This window comes from Lynx rufus, unplaced genomic scaffold, assembly GCF_022079265.1.
Source record: "Lynx rufus isolate CCGP_SWC_20201006 ecotype Redwood Valley unplaced genomic scaffold, mLynRuf1.p SCAF_2, whole genome shotgun sequence".
NCBI classification, from domain to species: Eukaryota; Metazoa; Chordata; class Mammalia; order Carnivora; family Felidae; genus Lynx; species Lynx rufus.
Genome location: NW_025814834.1, coordinates 198,885,947 through 198,909,172, shown reverse-complemented (window position 1 = coordinate 198,909,172; position 23,226 = coordinate 198,885,947). Strand labels below are relative to the sequence as shown.

Sequence of the window (23,226 nt, the reverse complement as noted above, 5' to 3'; positions counted from 1 at the left end):
CCAGAGATAAAGACCAAATGTATATTTCCTATTACACTATAGTATCAGTTCTCAAAATCCTGGCTGCAATAGTGTACTATAGTTTTGCAGAATGTTGCCACTGGAGGAAACTGGGTAAAGGATACCCAGGATTTTTCTATATTCTCTTCTGACTACATGTGAATCTAAAATTCTCCAAATAATTAAATTAAATTATTTATTAATGTTTATTCATTTTTGAGAGACAGAGCATGAGTGGGGGAAGAGCAGAGAGAGAGGGGGGGAGACACAATCCGAAGCAGGCTCCAGGCTCTGGGCTGTCAGCACAGAGCCCCATGCAGGGCTCAAACCCACGGACCGTGAGATCATGACCTGAGCCGAAGTCAGACGCTTCTGAGCCACCCAGGCGCCCCTAAGATTTTCCAAATATTTTTTAAAGTGATTGCATTACACTGTATGTTAACTAACTGGAATTTAAATAAAAACTTTTTTAAAAAATCTCTGTTAATACCCAGTTTTGGAAATGGCTATTTCCAACAATAGTTTTACTCACTGTTGGGAACATAAATTGTTACAGATTTTGGCAACACTTATTAACAGTTTTTTATATACAATTTTTTTTTAATTGTAGGAAGAGAGCGTGAGTGGGGGAGGGGCAGGGGGAGAGAGAGGGAGGGGGAGAGAGAGGGAGGGGGAGAGAGGGAGGGGGGAGAGAGAGGGAAGGGGGAGAGAGAGAGAGAGAGAGAGAGAGAGAGAGAGAGAGAGAGAGAGAATCCTAAGCAGGCTCCATGCTGAGTATGGAGCCAGGAGGGTCAGGGGGTGGGGGGCGTCCCAGGATCCTGGGATCATGACCGGAGCCGAAATCAAGAGTCAGATGCTCAGCCAACCGAGCCACCCAGGCACCGCGCCCGCTAACATTTTTACTGTGCTTGCCCTTTGATCCAGCAGCCCCTTAGGGGGTTTAGTTCGCAGTGTAGACTTAGATACCTGATGTACATCTGTGCAGTGGACTGTGCAGATGATCAGAAGATTGATACTTTGATGCTGGTGCCTTCTTCATTTTACCAGAAAGGATCTGTGAAAAGCGTTGATGGCAACTCCCCGGCACCAGTGCCTGACTGGGAGCTGGTTGTAAGAAGCCCTCTGATTTCAGAGACGCCAAGGTGAGGGCAGGGAAATGCCTCTTAGGATTGGTGAAACGGGTGCATCCACTTTCCTGGGATGGTAAGATGTCCAAGCTAAGATGAAAACGCACGCTGCGGCAGAGTTTCCGTGGTGTGCCCCGCCCCGCCGAAATTCTACAGCATGTGTCCACGTGCCGATGTCGTTCTTGAACTACTGCATAGGTTTAGAAGGAAGCCTGGAAGCAGCCCCACAAACTGTTGACAACGGTCACCCCCGGAGGGTTCAGTTTGCTAGGGGAGACATGGAGACCGAAGAGGGACTTTTACTTTGTGCAGTTTCTTAACCCAGAATTTTTCTTAAAAATAAAAAGTCCAACCGCTGATCTTTGGATAATAAAGCCGTGCATCTAGCCTTGGAGACTACTGTGCCATGAATGGCATCGTGGAATTAGAAAGGGCTCCCCGATAGTTTCCAAGCTAGCAGTCAGCAGAGGATAATAAAGTTGCTCATTTTGTGTTGTCTGGGATTTAACGAGAGGACTCATCCCCCTCTTTGTAGGCATGCCCCTCTTTTGGTCTGAAGACAGATCTTGTCAGTGTACTCACCATCACTGCAGTACCTACTCACTTGAGCATTTATGTGGCACCCTGGGGACTGTGTGGAGACGAAAGGCCTGACACCTCCCAGCAGCCAGGCTTCAACTCACTTGTGTCCGTGCCCTGTCAGGGGATGCCTCTCATTGTTGCTGCCTGCCTACAAGTGGATCTGTTAGTCTGACAGCCGGTGGAGACAAGCCTCAGAGGGAGAGCGCGGGGAGCCAAGTAATTAGGCGGGAAGTCTCTAATCCTGGGCTTTTCTGTGGTTTTGCTGCATAATTCCAGCAGTTGTATTTTAGCTTCCCTGCTCTCAAAAGGAGAAAATCATGAAGTCCCACGCCAAAAGGACTGAGCTATAAGATAATTCTGGTCTCCAGATTTTAATGTTCTGATTCAGGAAGGGAGACTCTAACCTGAGTTGTTTTTCTCAGCCTTCTATTCTCAGAATTTTTGTCCCTCCTGAGCTGAAGACCCCTTCCTCGTACTCAGATCTAAACTAGATTTTCCCCTGGCTCATAGTGTTGCCTGCTAGAACGATCTGTGATGATGGAAATGTTCTATATCTGTTTCGATGTGTTTTTCTGACACCAGCTAATTCTCTGGATTCCAACTGCAGGTGTCTTAATTCTGACACTACCTGCTTGGAGTTAGTGTGTCAGATCGCACAAGTTAAAGGGGCTCAGACTCACAAGACTGCCCCTACTTCAGATGCCAGTCGTAAGTCCTGAGCCACCTGTACTTCTAATTGGTGGGCTGTGAAGCAAGGGTTCCCACGACCCCCTCTTCAACTTTGATCATTTGCTAGAACAGCTCTCAGGACTCAGGGAAACACTGTTTCTTATGTTCCCCGGTTTTATTATGAAGGATACAGTCAGGCCCGGCCAAGGTATGGTGGTGGTGGGGGGCGGGGGTACTCCAAGCTTCTCTGACACAACACCCTCCCAACAAGCTGATATGTTCACTAACCTGGAAGCTCTCTGAGTCTTGTTTTAAGAGTTTTATTGGGCCTCTTCAGCCCCTCTCCCTCTTTCCTGGAGACCAGTGGTCCCAACCCTCTCATCATTTAATCTTCTGGAGACTTGCCCTGTTCAGAGACATCTAGAGCCCCACCCTAAACCACCTCCTTAGCAAAACTCTTCTGTGATCAAAAGGGGCTTATGAATAACAAAAGACTGTCGTATCACTGGAGAAATTCCAAGAGTTATAGGAGTTCTGTGGAGGAATCAGGGACATACACCAAATAAATTTTGGTATTCTAGCACATCTGTGCTGGCCAGTAATGTATCCACTAACTTTTAACTTTGTTTATTTAAAATAATGTTTTAATGTTTATTTTTAAGAGAGAGAGAGAGAGAGACAGTGCGAGCGGGGGGGGGGGGGGGGGGTGGGCAGAGAGAGAGAGGGAGACAGAATCCGAAGTAGGCTCCAGGCTCTGAGCTGTCAGCACAAGAGCCCAACCTGGGGCTCAAACTCATGAACTGCGGCATCATGACCTGAGCCAAAGTCAGACCCCTAACTGACTGAGCCACCCAGGTACCCTGACCTTGTTTATTTTAATTAATTTAAATTTAAACTTAAAACAGCAACATGATGGGACACCTGGGTGGCTCAGTCAGTTAAGCATTTGACTTCCGCTCAGGTCATGATCTAGAGGTGCATGAGTTCGAGCCCTGCTTCAGGCTCCACGCTGACTGTGCACAGCCTGCTTGGGATTCTTTCTCTCCCATGCCTCCCCCATTGTTCGTACGTGTCCGTGCTCTCTCTCTCTCTCAAAATAAAAAATTTTAAAAAGAAAGTGAAATGGAATAAATATTAAAAAAAAAAAACCAGCAACATGGCTAGAGACTATCATAGTGTCAGTGCAGCTTTTTATGACGTTCTTTTTTTTTCTACTATCCTTTGCCCCACTAGCACATGAGATTTGGGGATTAGATTGTTCAACATTTTTTCCTAATGTTTATTTATTTTTGAAGGGGAGGGGAGGGACAGAGAGAGAATCCCAAGCAGGCTCAGCCTTGTCAGCATGGAGCCTGACCTGGGGCTCGATCTCCTGAACTGCGAGATCATGACCTGAGCTGAAATCAAGAGTCGGATGCTTAACCGACTGAGCCACCCACGTGCCCCCAGCGTTATACTTTTTTTTTGTTTGTTTTTAAGTTTATTTATTGTGTGTGGGAGAGAGGGAGAGAGGACACCAAGCAGGCTCTACACTGTCAGTATGGAGCCCAGCACAGAGCTAAACTCACAAACTGGGAGATCGTAACCTGAGCCAAAACCATGAGTTGGACACTTAACCAACTGAGCCACCCAGGTGCTTCCCAATGTTACACTTTAAAATGTCCTGCTTATGGGGGTGCTTGGGTGGCTCAGTTGGTTAAGCGTCTGACTTCAGCTCAGGTCATGATCTCACGGTCCGTGAATTCGAGCCCCGCGTCAGGCTCTGGGCTGATGGCTCAGAGCCTGGAGCCTGCTTACGATTCTGTGTCTCCCTCTCTCTCTGCCCCTCCCCCATTCATGCTCTGTCTCTCTCTGTCTCAAAAATAAATAAATGTTAAAAAAAATTAAAAATAAATAAAAATAAAAAAATAAAATGTTCTGCTCAAGGTAGAAGCTCAAATATTTTTTGCAATGAAATCAGTGTGGCGAATAATTACTGACTTCCATTATCTGGCCACTATGTTAGGTGGGAACACAGAGATAAGAGATAAGAAAACATAGTCCCTCCTGCCCTACTGTTGGTAGTCTAGAGATACGAACAAATTACAATGTAGCGCAATGATATAAGTGAGGTTGTGGTTATCCACTGAGCTGTGAGATATCCACGTGAGGAATAGTGGCTGTTCAATACATTTTATTAAATTAATACATTAATTCTAGTTCCAGCCCCACCATTTACTGGCTTTTGACTTCAAGTTGCTTTGGACTTGAGCCTTAGTTTCCTTATCTGTGAAATGGGAATGATGTGCCTGTTTTAGAGTTTCTTATCTGTCAGGATCATGTCTTACTTGTCCTTGAATCCACAGTTGCCTGTATTATTGTGGATGTTTTGTAACTATTTGAATGAATTCATGATCCCAACAAGATAAAGGATATGAAAGCACTTTAATTTATGGGCTTACATTATAATCATAAACCATTGATTGGAGATAAGTTATTTGAAAATTCTAGAAAGGGAATTCATATCCCCCAAAGATAAAGGAGACCTTTTATTTTGACAGATTTTGGCTGCAGCTGTTTTCTAATGGTTTGTACTTTTCACCTCTTTCCTTTATTGCCAGTGGAAGTTGTGAAAGAAATTAAGGTTGAACAATGCATTTGGGAGAGTATTTTCAAGGGAACAATAATAGGCTTACTCCTTTTTTTTTTTTTTTTTTAAAGATAGTGATTGAGATGCTAGCTCTTTCCAAGTTGTCAGAATTTTTTTTTTCCTTCTTTTACCAGCATCTACTCAGATGGGATTCATTCTGTTCAAGTGTCATGTTGGGTTTACTGAACATGATGACGGACTTGATATGCCCTTTGGGCATTTATGGCTTCATGTCAGAAATCCAGGCACAGACTACTTCCGAACAACTCCCTTCCACGTAGACTGACAAGCAGAGCATACTTGTTTCTGTTCATTTCGGAGCATATGCTAAAGCAGAATTAGATGCGTTTCTACTACTTGTAGATGAGACCATCTTTCTTTCTTTTTTTTTTAATTGAAAAGATAGCACAGATCATTAATAATAAATGGAGAAATATCAGTATGCTATAGAAGACCTGACAGACTCATAGTTCTTTATTTTTAAGCTTATTTATTCATTTTGAAATGAGAGAGAGAGAGAAAGAGCACGCGTGCGTGTGTGGGTGAGAGCAGGACAGGAGCAGAGAGAGGGAGAATCCCAAGCAGGCTCCATGCTCATCGCGGAGCCCAGACACGGGGCTCATGACCCGTGAGATCCCATGACCGTGAGATCATGACCTGAGCCAAAATCAAGAGTCGGCTGCTTAACCCACTGAGCTACTACCCAGGTGCCCCACAGACTCATATTTGAATTGCAGTTCTTTCTTTATCAGCTTTGTGACCTTGGCCAATACGCTTCTACAGTATTTTCTCATGTGAACCTATGTCACAGGGTTGATCTAAGGAGGAAATGAACAAGTGAATATACTGTATATAGTGAGGTATCCAGCACAGGGTAAGGGGACCTCAAGTGTGTTATTTGGTGCCCTCTACTATATCACTTAATCCAGCTGTTGGTGGCTTATGTGGTTAGCAGTGAAACACCTCCCAAGAATGTAGACTGGCTTCTGAGAATGAAACCTAGTGATGGATTCCCCCACACAGAGGATGGGATTAGCCATGGATAGAAATATACCAGGCAATTGGCTATAAATCTGTGACCAGAGAGATGAGAGCACTCACGACTTTGACAAGATAATTTGGGTGTGATTCCAGGGAAAAAGGATTGGAATGAAATTATAACTCAGGAGACTGAAATCTAATTGACTATCATTCTATGTAGGGGGAGATTATATGAGCAGGTGGGGGTTGTCAGCCTGGAACATAGTGAAAGAAAGTCCGAGAATCTGAAGATAGCAGTGTTTGTCTTACCTTATTTAGGGCAGAAATGAATCTGATGCCAGGAACTGGAGAGAGATGGGTTCTTTTATGAGGAAGTGATAAGTCCATTAAACTTTTGTGGACTGTAAACCTATCTTAAAACATTTATCTCCTTTTTGTTCTGATTCTGTGTTGAAGCAGTTTCCAATCACTTATCTAATTTTTTAGGTATTTGATACTGGAGCGGTGGTGGGTAGTTTATGAGATGAAAACTAGGAATAAACAAAGTATGTCCTCTGTTGTAAATTGATAAACTGGTGAATTGTGTCTATCCCTGTACCAATCACTAAATTGACAATCTGGTTAATATATTTTAGTACATAAACATTTGTATGCTGAAGACTCTTACGTATATTTGTATCTTCAGTTCATACACATCCTCTGAACTTTGATAGACTCACATATCCAACTGCCCACCTGACATCTGCATTCAAGACCGACAGCTAGACCGTTTCCCTTGTTTAATTCACCCCATAAGCTTTTGGTAATAAGCCATTAATGTCTCAACTATAAAAATCCTGCACCTTAGCATAGCTTTTTATATTCCTCTTTAGTCTGAGTCTATATGAGACATAGTTTTATTTTGGTCATAGTACACATATCATTTTTCATTTTGCTTTTAAGATATTTATGATTAAAAATATTGCACGCTGGGGTGCCTGGTTGGCTCAGTCGGTTCAGCGTCGGACTTGGGCTCAGGTCGTGATCCCATGGTTCGTGAGTTGAAGCCTCACATGAGGCTCCACGCTGATGGTGCAGAGCCTGCTTGAGATTCTCTCTCTCTCTCTCTCTCTCTCTCTCTCTGTCTCTCTCAAAATAAACTTAAAAAAATAAAAATACTGCATGCTTACTATAGAAAATTAAGGGGGACATTTTTTTAAGTTTATTTTTATTTTTTAATGTTTATTTGTTTTTGAGAGAGAGAGTTCAAGTGGAGGAGGGGCAGAGAGAGGGGGACGGAGGATCTGAAGCAGGTTCTGTGCTGACAGCAGAGAGCCTGATGTGGGGCTCGAGCTCACAAACGGTGAGATAATGACCTGAGCCAAAGTCATATGCTTAACTGACTGAGCCACCCAGGGGCCTTAAGTTTATTTAGTTACTTTATTTTGTTTATTTATTTTGAGAGAGAGCACGTGCATGTGGGTGGAGGAGGGGCAGGGAAGAGAGAGAATCACAAGCAGGCCCTGCACCATCACTGTCAGCTATCAGCACAGAGCCCGATGCAGGGCTCAGACTCCTGGACCGTGAGATCAGGAGCTGAGCTGAAACCAAGAATTGGGTGCTCAACCAGCTGAGCCGCCTAGGCGCCCCAAGGGGGAAAACTGTAAAGGAATTATATGATACCATTACCACACAGAGACAGGTGCTGTTAACATTTTGGTATATTTCTTTATTAGTCACATGTACATAAAATTTGACATACTGAGATTAAGATTATACTGTCTATATATACATTGTAGCTTTTTACACTTAGTGAACCTTAAACATTTCTCCATTGTTTAACATACTTTTGTAAACATTTAAATGACATTATTCTGTCATTCAGATGTACCACATAATTGTTTTAAGTTGTTTTCAATTTTTCGCTACTAATACTTTGAGAAATACCTTATTGAACCAGGAGAGATGCCTGGACCAAAAAATATCCTACTTTGGGATCAGAGGGGAGGACAAATGGTTAGTGCCATTATTTCCTTGTTTGTGGTACAGACCTTCTGTTTTAGGAAAGGGGAAAAAAAAATATCTCAAGTATTATTAGGTTCAACATTAATTTCCTTCATAACTTTCATTAACAGAGGAAAGAAGTAAATTTTAACATGAGAGGACAGTTGCAAAAAATGTCAAAGGGAAAGGTTTCCCTTTCCTTCAGATCATCTGGATTTCCCCTCTAGACTTCCCAATTAGGCAGCTCTGCCCATTACACCATCATGGGGGAAAAAAACACAGCTTCACAAATTTTATCCGATTTGGAGGTTATGTGATGTGTCTAAAATTAAAAACATAAGAACGGGGCGCCTGGGTGGCGCAGTCGGTTAAGCGTCCGACTTCAGCCAGGTCACGATCTCGCGCTCCGTGAGTTCGAGCCCCGCGTCCGGCTCTGGGCTGATGGCTCGGAGCCTGGAGCCTGTTTCTGATTCTGTGTCTCCCTCTCTCTCTGCCCCTCCCCCGTTCATGCTCTGTCTCTCTCTGTCCCAAAAATAAATAAACGTTGAAAAAAAAAAAAAACAAAAACAAAAACAAAAAAAAACATAAGAACGTATAAGATGTATATAACACATTTTGGAGGCCCCAGAGTTCTTCATAGGCTATCAACCTCCAGAATGAGCCGACATAGGTAGGTGAGACCCAGTGACGGTGGTCAGAGCAAGCAGGGACTTCCAGTAGGAGCTCTAAGCAGAGGCCAGGTGCTTCGAATTACAGGTGTGTGCCTGCCGTGCCGATGACTTTGTGGGCACACACACGTGCAAGACAGCTTGAGAGAGAGAATACAGGCTAATAATTCCCCCAGGAAACTTAAGGAAGGGCAGTCATTTTAGACGTAACTCTTTGACTTACCAGTTTTTTCTCTAGTTTACATTCCTGGTTTATGTTCATTCAAAATAATTGTATATTGTATCTATTTCCCCCAGAATAGAGACAATTTTCTTTATTGAAACACTTGAAAATAAAGAAAAAAGTGAACGTGTAATCTTGTACACTAGTATAATCGTTGTTACAGCATTTTGGATCATTCTGACTTTTAAAATCTTTTTGAAGCATTTGTAGTCATACTGTATACAATTTTGTGTTGTATTTTGTTATTTACATGGGGAAATGCTGGTTGTTTTCAGTGCTCGACACAGAGTCGGCAATCAGATGTTTGCTTACTAAAGAATGAATTATGGATATATTTTCACATCATCTTTTGAGCAACATTTTTAATGGACCATTCAATGGCTGTACCACAGTTGACTTAACCATTGCTCTGTTGTTGAATATTAGGTTGTTTCTAATTTTTTTGTCTTATAAATACATGAGTATTTTTATGTATGTCACTTTTCCTGATGCATATCACTTTTTCTGTGTATATGATTACTTCCTTTGGACAGATTCCCAGAAGTGATTATGGGTCAAATTAATTTAGTCAGAACTCTTGGTTGCAAGGGACAGAAACAGTTGAGAAATGTTTTGACTCTTCCCATTGGGATGTGCAGGATAAATCTGGCTTCCCTAGGGCTCTATCAGGTGCTGAGATTACACCCTGAGGGCTTGGTCTCTTACCTTTGGTCACATCTTGCCACCTGGTGGTTAATATGGGCATTGGTAAATTTTTGTAGTTCGTAATCCCAACATCTTGAAAAAGATGAATTGATTTAGCTAATGTCTCGTGTCTATCCCTGAACCAATCAGTTACTGTGGCTAGCTGGGTGAGGCATCTTGATTGACTAAGCTTGTGTCATGTGTCCATAGTTGGGGGTTGTGTCAGCTTCAACCAAATCACATGAACTGACCAGATTTATTTTAGAAAGCAGGGAAGGTGATGTTGATTAATGCTTTAATAACTTTTTCCATAAAAATCTGAAGTTGATCTCAGAGGCATGAGTTCCAGCCCCACATTGGGTATAGAGATTGTAAATAAATAAAAACTTTTTAAAAATCTGAAATTGTCTAACAAAAAAAAAAAAAAGAAAATAGGGAAGGTGGTTCTCCCAGGAAAGGAGTTTGGACAGACAGGAAAAGGATATCTATTACAAATATTTTATTAAATTATTTAATGACTATTATTTAACTTTTAATTTTTTTTAATGTTTATTTTTGAGAGAGAGTACGTGCGCACTCGCGTATGAGTGGGAGAGGGGCAGAGAAAGAGGGAGACAAAGGATCTGAAGCAGGCTCTGCATTAACAGCAGAGAGCCCGATGTAGGGCTTGAACTCACAAACCATGAGATCAGGACCTGAGCCAAAGTTGGACGCTTAACCACCTGAGCCATCCAGGTGCCCCTGACTTTTAACAAATTTTATTAAATATTTTTACCACTCTTGATAGTGATTGCTAAATGATTTCTAACATTTTATACTAGCCCTAGCAATATTTCTTACTTGCCTATGCTCTCACCAGTGGGTATTGTTATTTTCTAAATATTTTGCTAATTTAATAGGTTAAAAATAGCACCTTGTTTAGATTTTTTTTTCACTTATTTCTCATAATTATTTTCCATAATTGTAAATTAAATGGCTGCTTACTTTTCCATTTGGTTGATTTACCACGGTTTACCAAGCTAATCATTTAGGTTGCCTTATAGGTTTTTAAAAACTTTTCTAGATAATAATACTGCAGGTATTTTTCCATACCCATAGGTCTTTTGCCTTTATTGGGTTTTCTCTTTTGGAAAAATTCTAATGATGATATTCGTGCATCAAAGGTAAAAACATCTTGATGCCCTTGCTTTCAGAGACTTTCATTGACTTGTGTTTTTACTAGTGTAAGTGTGGTTATTGTATCACATGTTTGCTAACATTGAGCATTATTTTTTTAATTTATTTATAAAAATGTATATTTAAAAAAAATTTTTTTTAACGTTTATTTATTTTTGAGACAGAGAGAGACAGAGCATGAACAGGGGAGGGTCAGAGAGAGGGAGACACAAAATCTGAAACAGGCTCCAGGCTCCGAGCTGTCAGCACAGAGCCCAACGCGGGGCTCGAACTCACGGACCGCGAGATCGTGACCTGAGCCAAAGTCGGCCGCTCAACCGACTGAGCCACCCAGGCGCCCCAAAAATGTATATTTTTGAGAGAGAAAGTGTGTGTGTGTGTGTGTGTGTGTGTGTGTGTGTGTGCATGCAAGTCGGGGAGTGTGTGTTGTGTGCATGCAAGTCGGGGAGGGGCAGAGAGAGAGAGGACAGAAGATCCAAAGCGGGCTCTGTGCTGACAGCAGACAGCTCAATGTGGGACTCGAACTCAAAAACCTCGAGATCATGACCTGAGCTGAGGTTGGACCCTTAACCAACTGAGCCACTCAAGCGCCCCTGAGCATTATTTTTAAAGAATATTTGTTGATTAGCTACAAAACATGATCCCACATCGTCTTAATTTAAAGTTTTAAATTAACAGACATTTTGCAATGAATTCTCCACTCCCATTTTCTCCTTACCTTGTTATTTAGAGTATAAATACCAGATATACCCTGTGCTTTACTTCATTTCCTCTTGTGCCCAGGTTTGGTCCATCGAACTCACATGTCCTCCTGTCGCGTGGATAAGCCCTCTGAGATAGTAGATGTCGGGGACAAAGTGTGGGTGAAGCTTATTGGCCGAGAGGTAAGGTTCTGTGCAACTTTCATGTGGTGAGAAGGAATGAAGGAAAACTAGGGGCAAGATGGTGAATGTGTATATGTTATTAACTGTGGCGGATGATCTTATTTTTGAATCCTGCCGCTGAATTCTGTCCTGAATTGAAACCTTCTGGCCCGCTGTCCTGTAAACTCAGAAGGAACGTGGTATAAACTGTAATAAGAGTGGTGCAATAAGTACACATTTGTAAGACTTTCCTCCCTGAAGTTTATGCAAATGGCCGGTGGCAAGAAAAAAAAAAAACAGAAAAGAAAAGAACCAAAAAGAGAGAAGGCAGCTTAATTGCTGGGACGAGTCTTTATCAAACTTCAGAGAACAGCTGCCAGGTACACTTCAGTTTGGACCCAAACAAGGGCAGACACAGAGTTTACCATTATTGATCCTAACGCCTGGCACCATGCAGTGTGAGGGAAGTGAGAAAAGTCTGAAGGACCCTGTTAACAGCAACTCCCTTGAGGGCATGTGGGCTGCGGGTGTGGGCAGCCTACAGGAGAAATGTGATCAGACGCTGAGACCTCCACCAGAGAACGGCCGGGGCAGATAGGGCTGAAAGAGACGCCGTTCGATAATGTTTGAGTGCTTCCATGTACTAGTCTGAGGGATATAAGAGCGAAGCAGACATAGGTGACATCAGCTGTTATGGAGCTTATACAGAATGTAACTGGAAGACACAAACATTAAAATGAGCAAGCATATGTATAAAATCATTGTAAGTTAGGGGTGCCTGGGTGGCTTAGGATCTGAGCCCTCTTCAGATCCTCTGTTCCACCGCCGCCCCTCCCCTGCTTGCACGTGTGTGCTCCGTCTCTCAAATAAATATAAGCATTTTTTTAAAAATTGGAAGTTCTAATAAGTGCTGTAATGGGCTCAGGCAGCGTCAGAGGTAGATTTAGTGGTCAGGCACAGGCTCTCTGAGGAAATGACACATGAGCTGAGACCTAAAGGGAAAGGCAGTGGCCACGTGAGAAGCTGGGATAAGCATGTTTGAGGCCAGGAGAGCAGCTGATGCAAAGACCCTGAAATGGAGAAGGGCTGCAAGGGTTGGAGGGAGCAAAAGAAGACCAATGTGGCTAAAAGAAAAGAAAAGAAAAGGAAAGAAAGAAAGAAAGATAGGTAGATGCTCTAGACCAAGTCCAAAGGAGGATCTAGTCTAGTCTGGAGTGTTTCAGAAACCCATTCTGGGCTCATGGATCTCTGAACTAATCATTATGCTGAACTTGAAAAATGGCTTTTATTTTTCTGCCTGGCTACCTCCACAGGCCTTGAATTTCTGAGCAGCCATTTCTGTCTTTCCTCCCCAGAGGAACAAAACTAAGGTAAAAACTGCTTCCTACAGTTATTCTGCCACAAGATCTATTTATTCTCATTAGTACTCCCAGTGTTCCCAGTACAGGACCTCAACCATTAGAGGAGCTCGGTGTTTGTTATGATGATAAAAGCTTTGATTCTCAGTTAGATAATTGGAGATCAGCAGTCTAAATGATGTACTCTTAACTTCTGGTGACTTTGCCTTTTGTCTTTTACAGATGAAAAATGATAGGATAAAAGTGTCCCTCTCCATGAAAGTCGTCAACCAAGGGACTGGGAAAGACCTTGACCCCAACAACGTTATCATTGAGTAGGTAAAAGGTTTGGAAAGGCTAAAATCCTTCTGCTTCTCAAATTAAAGAATGCTGTAGTGAATCAGACTGACCTGGGAACTCTACCATATATAGTCTCTGATACTGAGGAGTTAAGTAGCCTTGGTGATATTTGGATTTAGAGGTCTGAAGTGTAGGTCACACTGTGCTGTGTAGAGTTCGAGGATGGAATGCTAACATGCCAAGCTCCTAGCACAGAAGTGCTCCATCAGTGGTTTTGTTTCCTTCCCCTTATTCTTTCTGCTTTATCCCTTTAACCAGTCAGCCAACAAGCATTCATGAAGCACCTGTTCCTTGTCTCCTAGCACTGGGGCTCAAAGAAGACAGAGACCATGTGGGAGGGTAGGGTGATCTAGAAGCAACACATCTTGGGATAACTGTGTTCTGAACACCACATCTTAGTTTTATTGGCTCTTCGGACCTTTCATTTAGGAATGGAAGATTTGCTATCCATGTAGGCTAATGTCTGGTGATACAAGGGAATTTGCTATCTGTCTCAAAGTCTTTCCTGAATATATGCCGGTGGGATTTCTGATTAGAGGTTCCTAGTTCCCTAAGGTTCCCTGAAGGGTTTATGAACTGTTTCCAGTATTTCAGAAAGCCAGCCAAATCATGCATTTACCTTCAGGTTAACCATACGTTAGAGCACCTGGGTGGTTCAGTTGGTTGAATGTCTGACTCTTGATTTTGGCTCAGGTCCTGATCCTGGGGTTGTGGGATCGAGCCCTGCATCAGGCTCTGCGCTGATCTTGGCGCTTACTTGGGATTCTCTCTCTCTCTTCCTCTGCCCCTCTACCCCGCTTGCACACACGCTCTCTCTAAAGAAAAAAAAACATTATTTTATTGCTTTTGATATTGTTAAAATAGCACATTGTTTATCTCAGGCTAATCGGGTGCTCTCAGTGGAGTTATGTTATTGATTTAAAAAATAAAAAAATAAATGTTTGTGTGGGATCTTGGTGGGGAAAAGTTTGGAAACCTGTGTTTATAGTTCTAAGCAAAATCAGTTTGATGTTTATTTTGGAGAGAGACACACAGAGCACGAGTGGGGGAGGGGCAGAAAGAGAGGGAGACACAGAATCTGAAGCAGGCTCCACGCTCCAACCTGTCAACACAGAGCCCCGTGTGGGGCTTGAACTCACGAACTATGAGATCATGACCTGAGCTGAAGTCAGGTGCTTAACCAACTGAGCCACCCACCCACACGTCCCATAAGCAAAATCAGTTTGGATACATAAGAATTTTACCTAAAAGGGAAGGAATTGATTTTTATTGGATACATATTATGTGCCAGGCATTATGCAAGGCAGTTTACATACATTTGTGTATCTGATTCTCCTAATAACCTCCAAATGGGTATTATCTTCATTTTACTTTTTATTCCTAGTTGGGGGGGGTGTTTTTTTTTAAGATTTTATTTTTAAGCAATCTCCACACCTATTGTGGGGCTTGAACTTACAACCCTGAGATCAAGAGTCACATGGTCCATTGACTGAGCCAGCCTGGTGCCCCTGGATTCCTAACTTTGAACTTAATGCTTGGTGATAAATAATTTGCCTGTGGTTAGTAGCAAATTATAGTGGGTCAAGGACCTGAATCTAGGTTTCCTTGACATTAAGGCTAATGCCTGTTTTTGACACATGATGCTTCTAGCTGTTGCATGTGACTTAAGAGTTTTTCCATGTTTCTATAGTTTTGTCTCCAAATATTGACATTTGTAAGTCTGATTATTGACAGAATACTTTTCGGTTACAGTAGAAATGTTTTATAACTCAGAGCTCAGTAAGGTTATTTTAAGTTTGGCATTTACTTGGTTTTGGGGGTGTCCATGTTTCTGTGTGTAGGCTATTTCTAGTAATAACCAAGTGGCCGAACAGTAACTTGTAAACTATTTCTAGAATTGCATCCAGGAAAGAAGCATGGTATAGTGGACTGATAAGAGGTTTTAGAGTTCTACGTAAAGCAGAAAGAGTCCTAGTTCTGCTATAAGCTGATGTATGGCCTTGAACAGACCACCTTGAGTCTCTGAACCTCAGCTTCTTCACTATCAGTTGGAGAGAATGATACCTACATCTCAGAAATGATGGAATGATCTCGATACAGTCTTGTTTGTAAAGAGCCAGATTAGCATCTAGTTTACAGTAGAAACTTAACAGATGGTGGCTACTTGTAGTTACTGGTTTTTAAAAAAAAATTTTTTAATGTTTATTTATTTTTGAGAAAGAGAGAGAGATAGAGTGTGAGCAGAGTAAGGGCAGAGAGAGAGGGAGACAGAATCCGAAGCAGGCTCCAGGCTCTGCACTGTCAGCACAGAACCTGATGTGGGGCTCGAACTCATGAAAGAGATCATGACCTGAGCCAAAGTCAGATGCTCAATGGACTGAGCCACCCAGGCACCCCTCTTTAATCTTGTTTAATCTTTATTTTTGAGACAGAGACAGAGTGAGAGCAGGGAAGGGACAGACAGAGAGAGAGGGAGACACAGAATCTGAAGTAGGCTCCAGGCTCTGAGCTGACAGCACAGAGCCCAATGCAGGGCTCGAACTCACAAGCCGTGAGATCATGACCTGAGCTGACGTCCGCCACTCAAGTGCCTGAGCCACCCAGGCACCCCATTGTAGTTATTATTTTCAAAGATCTCATTTTTCTCTTTGGTTAGCACACCTTTTCTTTTGAAAGAATATGTAAGACCCAGGAGAACAGGGGTTGCACCTCTTTCTTATCTCCCATCGTGCCTGATGTGTATCGCTCATTTAGCTGGGGCTTTCTTTTACTCATTTATTCAACAATTATCTTAGAGGTTCGTGTTCTACATTAGGTGCAGTGGCAATACCAAGGTTTCTGCCTAAGGGCCTTAGGGCCTAGTGTAATGAGATCATTATGCAAATAACTTTAATAGAAGGCAAGTGGGATAAATGCCAAAAGAATGGATTAAAGGAAGAATTCTAGGAATTAGCTTAAAGAGGACAAGTTAGTTTCAGTCCCTGATGGTTAGAAGAGAGGTTACATTTGAGCTAGGTCTAGAAGAATGGATACAATTTTGTCAGGCAGCAGGGAAGGGAGTGCTATTCCATATAGAAGAAAGGGGTTAAGGAAAGGCATGAGACAGGAAAACACAGGGCACATTTAGGAGTCTTGTTTAAGAAAAGAGGGGGGTCCAGCCACTCTGGAAGCAGTATGGAGGTTCCTCAAAAAATTAAAAATAGAACTACCCTACGACCCAGCAATTGCACTACTAGGCATTTATCCATGGGATACAGGCGTGCTGTTTCGAAGGGACACGTGCACCCCAATGTTTATAGCAGCACTATCGACAATAGCCAGTATGGAAAGAGTCCAAATGTGCATTGATGGATATATGTGGATATATATGGATATAGGTGATACACACACACACACACACACACACACATACACACACACACACACACACACACACACACACACACAAAATGGAGTATTACTCAGCAATCAAAAAGAATGAAATCTTGCCATTTGCAACTACATGGATGGAACTAGAGTGTATTATGCTAAGCGAAATTAGAGAAAGACAAATATCATATGACTTCACTCATATGAGGACTGTAAGACACAGAACAGATGAACATAAGGGAAGGGAAGCAAAAATAATATAGAAGCGGAGGGGGACAAAGAGACTCTCAAATATGGAGAACAAACAGAGGGTTACTGGAGGGATTGTGGGAGGGGGGATGGGCTAAATGGGTGAGGGGCACTAAGGAATCTACACCTGAAATCATTGTTGCACTATATGCTAGCTAATTTGGATGTAAATTAAAAAAAAAGAGGGGGGGTGTGGTCAAGGTCTAGAATGTAGGGCTTAAAAGGTATGTTGGGGTCAGATTGTAGAGAGCTTTGACTTGACTATCAGCCAAAGAGTAGTATTAATTTTCTTAAAGCCTTTGAGGAGGAGTAGAGGCACCTGATCAGATTAATCTCCCCTTATGTCCCATTCTCTGACCTTGCCTTCTTATGCTCAGTGTCCTCGTGCTGTCTCCAGCCACCCAGTCTGTCAGCTGCCTTTTGTTTTTCATCAATATATGTCTTACATTTCGTCCCTTCAGTCCCAGAGCGTTAAAGTGAATCTGTAAATGGAAAGGGTGAAAGACAGTTTCCAGGTAGGTTTAGCCAGTATAGCATAGTCTTTTAGAGGAGTATTTATGGGGGACAGCTGCGTGGGTCAGTCTGTTAAGCATCTGACTCTTGATTTTGGCTCAGGTCGTGATCACACGGTTTGTGAGTTTGAGCCCTGCGTGGGGCTCCGCACTGACCGTGCAGAACCTACTTGAGATTCTCTCTCTCTCCCCCTCTCTGCCCCTCCGCTCATGCTTTCTCTCTCTCTCTCAAAATAAATAAATAAACTTAAAAAAAAAAAAAAGAGTATTTATGGTTCACCACTGTAGTTACCCGTGTGTATGTCTCCCTCTGCTGCTAGTCTGTTAGCTCCTTGAGGAGAAGGACCATGTTCTGTCATTTTAACGTACTTATATCCCTAGTACTCGCACCGATGCCTACCACTTAATAGTTGAACTGAAAAAAAGAAAGTTTAATTCAACTATGTGCACTGGATGGATTGGAGGAGGAAACTTGGAGGCAGGGAGACCCGTGAGGGGATTATTACCATTTAGATGTGATGTAGTTAGAAGCCTAAAGCAGCGCGATGACAGTGAGCACAGAAAGGGAGATGTGGTAAATGACACGTTTGTTGAATTGAGTATTAAGTGGGACTTACGTTTGGCTTGTAGTGTGTTAGGACCCACAGAATATTGGAATTGATTATAATGAGGATTTGTTTAAGCTGCAGCTCATAATCACTTGAAACTCAGCTCCGCAGATAAGGACATCTGAACGCCATGAAGTGTGTGACTTTCTCAAGTTATGTCCGCAAGATCCTGCCCTGGTTTTTAAGAAAAATGAGTTTTATTGTGGGAAGAATACTTACCATGAGATCTACCCTCTTAACAAAATCTTAAGTGTACTTATGGTATTGTTTACTAGGTACGGTGTTGTACAGCAGGGCTCTAGAACTTAGTTCATCTTGTTTAACTGAAACTTTATGCCTCTTGACAAGTAACTCCCATTTCTCTCTCTACTCACCTCACCTTTTTTTTTTTTTTTTAAATAAGTGTTTATCCATTTTTGAGACAGAAAGTGTGAGTGGGGAAGGGCAGGGGACGCAGAGCTTCCAAAGCGGGCTCTGTGCTGAGATCTTGCACGGAGATCTGCGTAGAGATCTTGATGTGGGGCTCAAACTTACGAACCGTGAGATCATGACCGAAGTCATGACGCTCAACCAACTGAGCCACCCAGGTACCCGTTTTTGTTTTTGTTTTTTTAAAGATTTTATTTTTTTAAGTAATCCCCACACCCAGCATGGGGCTTGAACTCACAACCCCAAGCTCAAGAGTCACATGCTCCACCCACTAAGCCAGCCAGGTGTCCCCTCACCTTGGTTTCTGTTACTCAAGCTTTACTCTTTGAAAGGACCCTCTCCCATGACCCATGCTAGACAGTGACCCCCTATTTGAGTAAGATTATCCTAGGGCAAAAGCTGGGGATTTGAGCAGACATTTTCAGAACTTAGGACGCTTGTCTGCACTGTCCCACTAGGTAGCCACTAAGTTACGTATGGTTATTTAAATGTAAGTTAAAATTAAATAAAATTTAGTATCTAATTCGTCAGTTATACTAACCACATTTTAAGTGCTCAGTAGCCACAGATATAAATATTAGTCAGCAGTACAGACATAAACTTGGAGAACTTGTCCATCATTGCATTCTGTGGGACAGCGGTATGCTAGAGAACATGCTTGCTGTTCAGATATCGGGAAAAGTCAGACATGGACTTTATCTTTGAAGTCCTGCTCGGGGTAGGAGGGTGAGCCACAATGTAAACAAATGTAACAAAATGATCAGAGAGTCAACTGGTGTGGGAGCACAGAAGAGTCATTAACTCTGCCTGTGGTAGCAGGGAACATGTTAGAGAAGATGTGTGTGAGCTGAACTGAAGAATGACCAGGACAGAATACAGAGTATCTCGGTCTTTTCTGTTTCCTCTCTTGAGCCTGCGTATCCCATGAAACTGTGAACTAAAATATGTGAGGTGGGCAGTTTTGTTCTGCTTTGATATGGTCATCCTGCATTTCTCTGGGTGAGGGGGTGTTTTTGGCAAAATATTTCTGGTTTTGCTGGACTCTCTAGAGACCTGGAGAATAGTTGGAAAAGCTTAGGTGAAGTCAGTGTTCAAAGTTAAAGAGGTTTAGGTAAAGAAAAAACATTTGGGGTCAAGACCACAGAAATTTCAGCATTCACTCATTGATGTGGTCGCTTGCTAAGCCTTGGGCTAAGGTGCTGGGAGAACAAAGACAAGTAAGGTGTTGTAGAAAGGGCTCACAGTCCAGAGAAGAAACATCAGGGCATCAGGCTATAAAGTGTGATGTGCCATGGGACTGAAGTGTGTTTGACTACAGTTTGAGTTTGAAAGAAAGAGTGATCGAGGGTAACACTGTGATCGAACATTCCCGAGTGCCCCCTCTGTGCAGGTACTGTGTGTTACAGTAAAGGTCAAAGAAAGCCATGACAGCTGGTAGGAGTGTAATTGGTAAACGCCACAGAAAACCGGCTGGCAGTGTCTGCTACAGCTGATGCCCTACAGCCCAGTATACTGTTCCTCTGCTCCCTGCAAGTAGGCATTTCCCAACAGAAATGCGTATATATCTGTTCACTGAAGGACGTGCTAGAAAGTTCACAGAAGCACTGTTCCTGATAGAGACTACTCAGATACCTCTCGACAGCTAAATACTTTGCAGCAGTGAGAATTGGTGATGCATAAGTGCACACAGCAATACAGATGAATCTCCCAAACAAGTGAAAGAAGCCAAACAGAGAAGCGTCCGTACTCTAGGATTCCCTTCACATAATTTACAAAAATCCATGAAACTATGCTGTTAGAAATGAGAGTAGCGGTTACCCTTGGGGGAGGCATGGTGACTAATGGGGCTTTGGAGGTGCTGGCCGCCTTCTGTTTCCTTGTCTGAATCCTGGTTTCCTAGGTGTGTCCAGATCGTGAAAGCCGGTCAAGCTGTATGCTTATGAACGCCTTTTTGCACATATACGTTAGTAGTACCTTTAGAACTTTTAAGAAGCGCTACAGGAACGTGAACAAAGAGATGAATTCTGGCTGAGGGCTCGGGAGAAGACCTGATAGAAGGAGAGATGGTCATTGACTGAGCCTTGAGATGTTTGGGGGTGGTGAGGTGGGAGGAGAGAGGGGAGGCATCATTTCAGGGGGAGGGAACTGGCCAGGTGAGGGCAGCGAACCATCTGGAGAAGGCAAACTAAACCTGTTTGGCTAGAGCATCTCATACAAGTAAAGAAGGGGCCAGAGAAGCAGGTTAGAGCCAGACTGGGAAAGGCCTCAAGCACCAAAGTAAGGGATTTGGACCTGATTTTTTAGGAAGCCTTTGGAGGTCTTTTAAACCCCAGGAGTGACCTTGTCAGGGTTATAGGGGGCTTAGTGAGGTGAGTAATCACAGCTTTATCCTCTGTGCTTCGGTGAGCTGAAGTTGTCTCATTCATAATTATTAATTCAGAGCCTGTCCTGAATGAAAAAAATCATCTGTTTCATGGCGTTGCTTTCACTGCTTGTCTCCTCATGCACGACGCTTTTCCTTCTTTTTTCCTTCTACCTGCCAAAAAACAAAACAAAAACCAGTATACAGCATTACCTTCTAGTATCTCTGGCACATCTCTTAAGAGGGCCGTCAGTCAGTGTCCTTTTCGTTACAGGCAGGAAGAGAGGCGGAGGCGGTCCTTCCAGGATTACACTGGGCAGAAGATCACCCTCGAGGCTGTCCTGAACACCACCTGCAAGAAGTGTGGCTGTAAAGGTAAGGTGAAGCCTCTGCCGTGCCAGTCCTCCTCTCCTTGTGATGGCCCCTTACTGGATGCGGGAGGCCGCCTGGTTTGCGTGTGGCTCACCCTGCTTTTTAGTCTGGCGATGGCCTCACCTGCTCCTGCTGTTATTCCTACTAGACTCTCAGCAGAGTTCGTGCTCTTCGTGTTTCCTTTTCGGAATGCTGGCCCCGCTGAATACTATACTGTCACCCCGCTCCCCCTCTTCACGGCTGATGCCCTGTCCAGGCAAGGTCCCCATGTACTATGCCAGGAGGGGGGAGAGTGTTGGATTATGGTGAGCACTGTAAAGTTTTACCTCCAAGGACCATTATTATTCTGCAGAAACGAAGTGACTTGGAAATATATTCCTCAAGGATCCAAGTCAAACCCTTTCTTGCTCCCCTCTTTATCTCTTTAACTTCAGAGTTCCAAATACAGTACCCTTTGAGTAATAAAGAACACAGGCTGGCCTCTTCCTTGAAGCTGCCTCCTCAGGTTTCTTCTAGTCTTACTCGGGTGTTAAAGAGCTCACTCAGCCTGACTTCCCTCTCCAGAGCTATCATGAGAGGGACTGCCAGCGTCTCATTTCAGAGTGACCTCAATTTGTCACCCCATCTCCCTTGCCTTCCTTTTACCCTTCTCTCCTGAATTTTCTATAGCAGATTTGTGCCCCGATTGTTGTGGTGGGGTTTAAGCCCCTACTTACCATTAATGTAGAGGGAGGAAGGGAAAAATGACATTGAAAGAATACCTTCTCAGGGGACTTGTGGGAACAGTCCAGATATTTGGAAAACTGAATGCTGTATTCCCCTTGCAGGCACCATCCAGCTTCTGGATTCAGAGTTGCAAAGTAGTTGACACAGAGCTTTTTGATGATCTCATGGGATCATCTGTGCCCCCGAAACAGGGTCTGTAGCAAGCTTGGACAAAACCAGCTCCGTGGCAGCTGTTAAAGGGCCCCCTGACCGCACATTAGGCTCCGGGGGAGTGGGGTTCTCTTACCTTCGGCTTGCGTCCTCCAGGTGTTACGCGGGGCAGAGAATATAACACGCGGAATTGGGCCCAGTCAGCAGAGACCCAAGGTGGTCGGTCTTGGTGCAGCCAGAAGGGCACAGCGCAGGGAGGCAGGAACCTGGGGTAACTTTTAGCTCCGCTGCTGTCTTTGTGACGTTGAGCTGCTTCTCTACTCTGGGCCTTTATATCCTCTGCACATGCGGTGTTGGATCTGATGAGCTCTAAGGCCCTTGCCAGACCTGACCGTCTGGATGTTGAGTGCCTGTCTCCGTGTGTTAGCTCGGAGGCGAATGCCACCTTCCTGCCGGCTGCCTGAGAGCTGTCTTCCTGTAGGGCTTGGCCTGCCACTCAGCTCCCTCTGCTAAGCATTCTCTCTGGAGCAGCCTTTGGATGTCAGGAGTAAGTTCCAAATAGATCTTCAAAAATAACTAAGCCCCATTGCTAGTGGAAGGAAGCACAGACCTGCTTCCTCATCTCCTTTGCCACGTCCACAGGAGTGCCAGCGGTTCCCCCGGCTCTAGGACCAGATGCTGGCCTGACTCTGGCTGCGTGAGCGATGCCATCTTGAGGCACCAGAAAAATCTGCTCTGAACCCAGCAGCCGCTCTGAGCTGAGGAACTCAGTCATACCTCCTGGACCAGCTAGCCCCTTTCAGGAGCCTCTGGGGAAGGTCCACAGGCTGAGCGGAGAGGCTCCTTCTCCCCTCCTTACCTCTTCTGCCTCTCCTCTGCAGGCCACTTTGCAAAGGATTGTTTTATGCAACCAGGAGGGACCAAATATTCTCTGATACCAGATGAGGAAGAGGAGAAGGAAGAGGCAAAGTCAGCAGAGTTTGAGAAGCCTGACCCCACGAGGAATTCTTCTAGAAAAAGAAAGAAGGTGAGGGCTGTCTTTCATTTTATTTACCATACATTTTTGAGTGTAAAATGAAAATGTACCTTCTGCAGAAATTTTAGAAATCTCGAAAAACATAAAGAATATTATGATCTCCTGTAATCTTTTTGCTGGGTAATGATAAA

The 23,226-nt window shown here is 43.4% G+C and overlaps 1 protein-coding gene across 4 annotated transcripts in view; it reads left to right on the top strand.

Moving 5' to 3' along the window:
- ZCCHC17 (zinc finger CCHC-type containing 17) overlaps positions 1-23,226 on the top strand; it is a 61,021-nt gene that overhangs the window by 19,220 nt on the left and 18,575 nt on the right. For all 4 annotated transcript variants that reach the window (XR_006962841.1, XM_047084517.1, XM_047084518.1 and 1 more), the window contains 4 exons: positions 11,506-11,606; positions 13,166-13,257; positions 21,086-21,186; positions 22,941-23,086. Coding sequence is in view for 3 of the 4 variants with exons in the window: in XM_047084517.1 (XP_046940473.1) it covers positions 11,506-11,606; positions 13,166-13,257; positions 21,086-21,186; positions 22,941-23,086 (440 nt within the window). In the remaining variant the exon portion in view is untranslated. The remainder of the gene's footprint in view (positions 1-11,505; positions 11,607-13,165; positions 13,258-21,085; positions 21,187-22,940; positions 23,087-23,226) is intronic.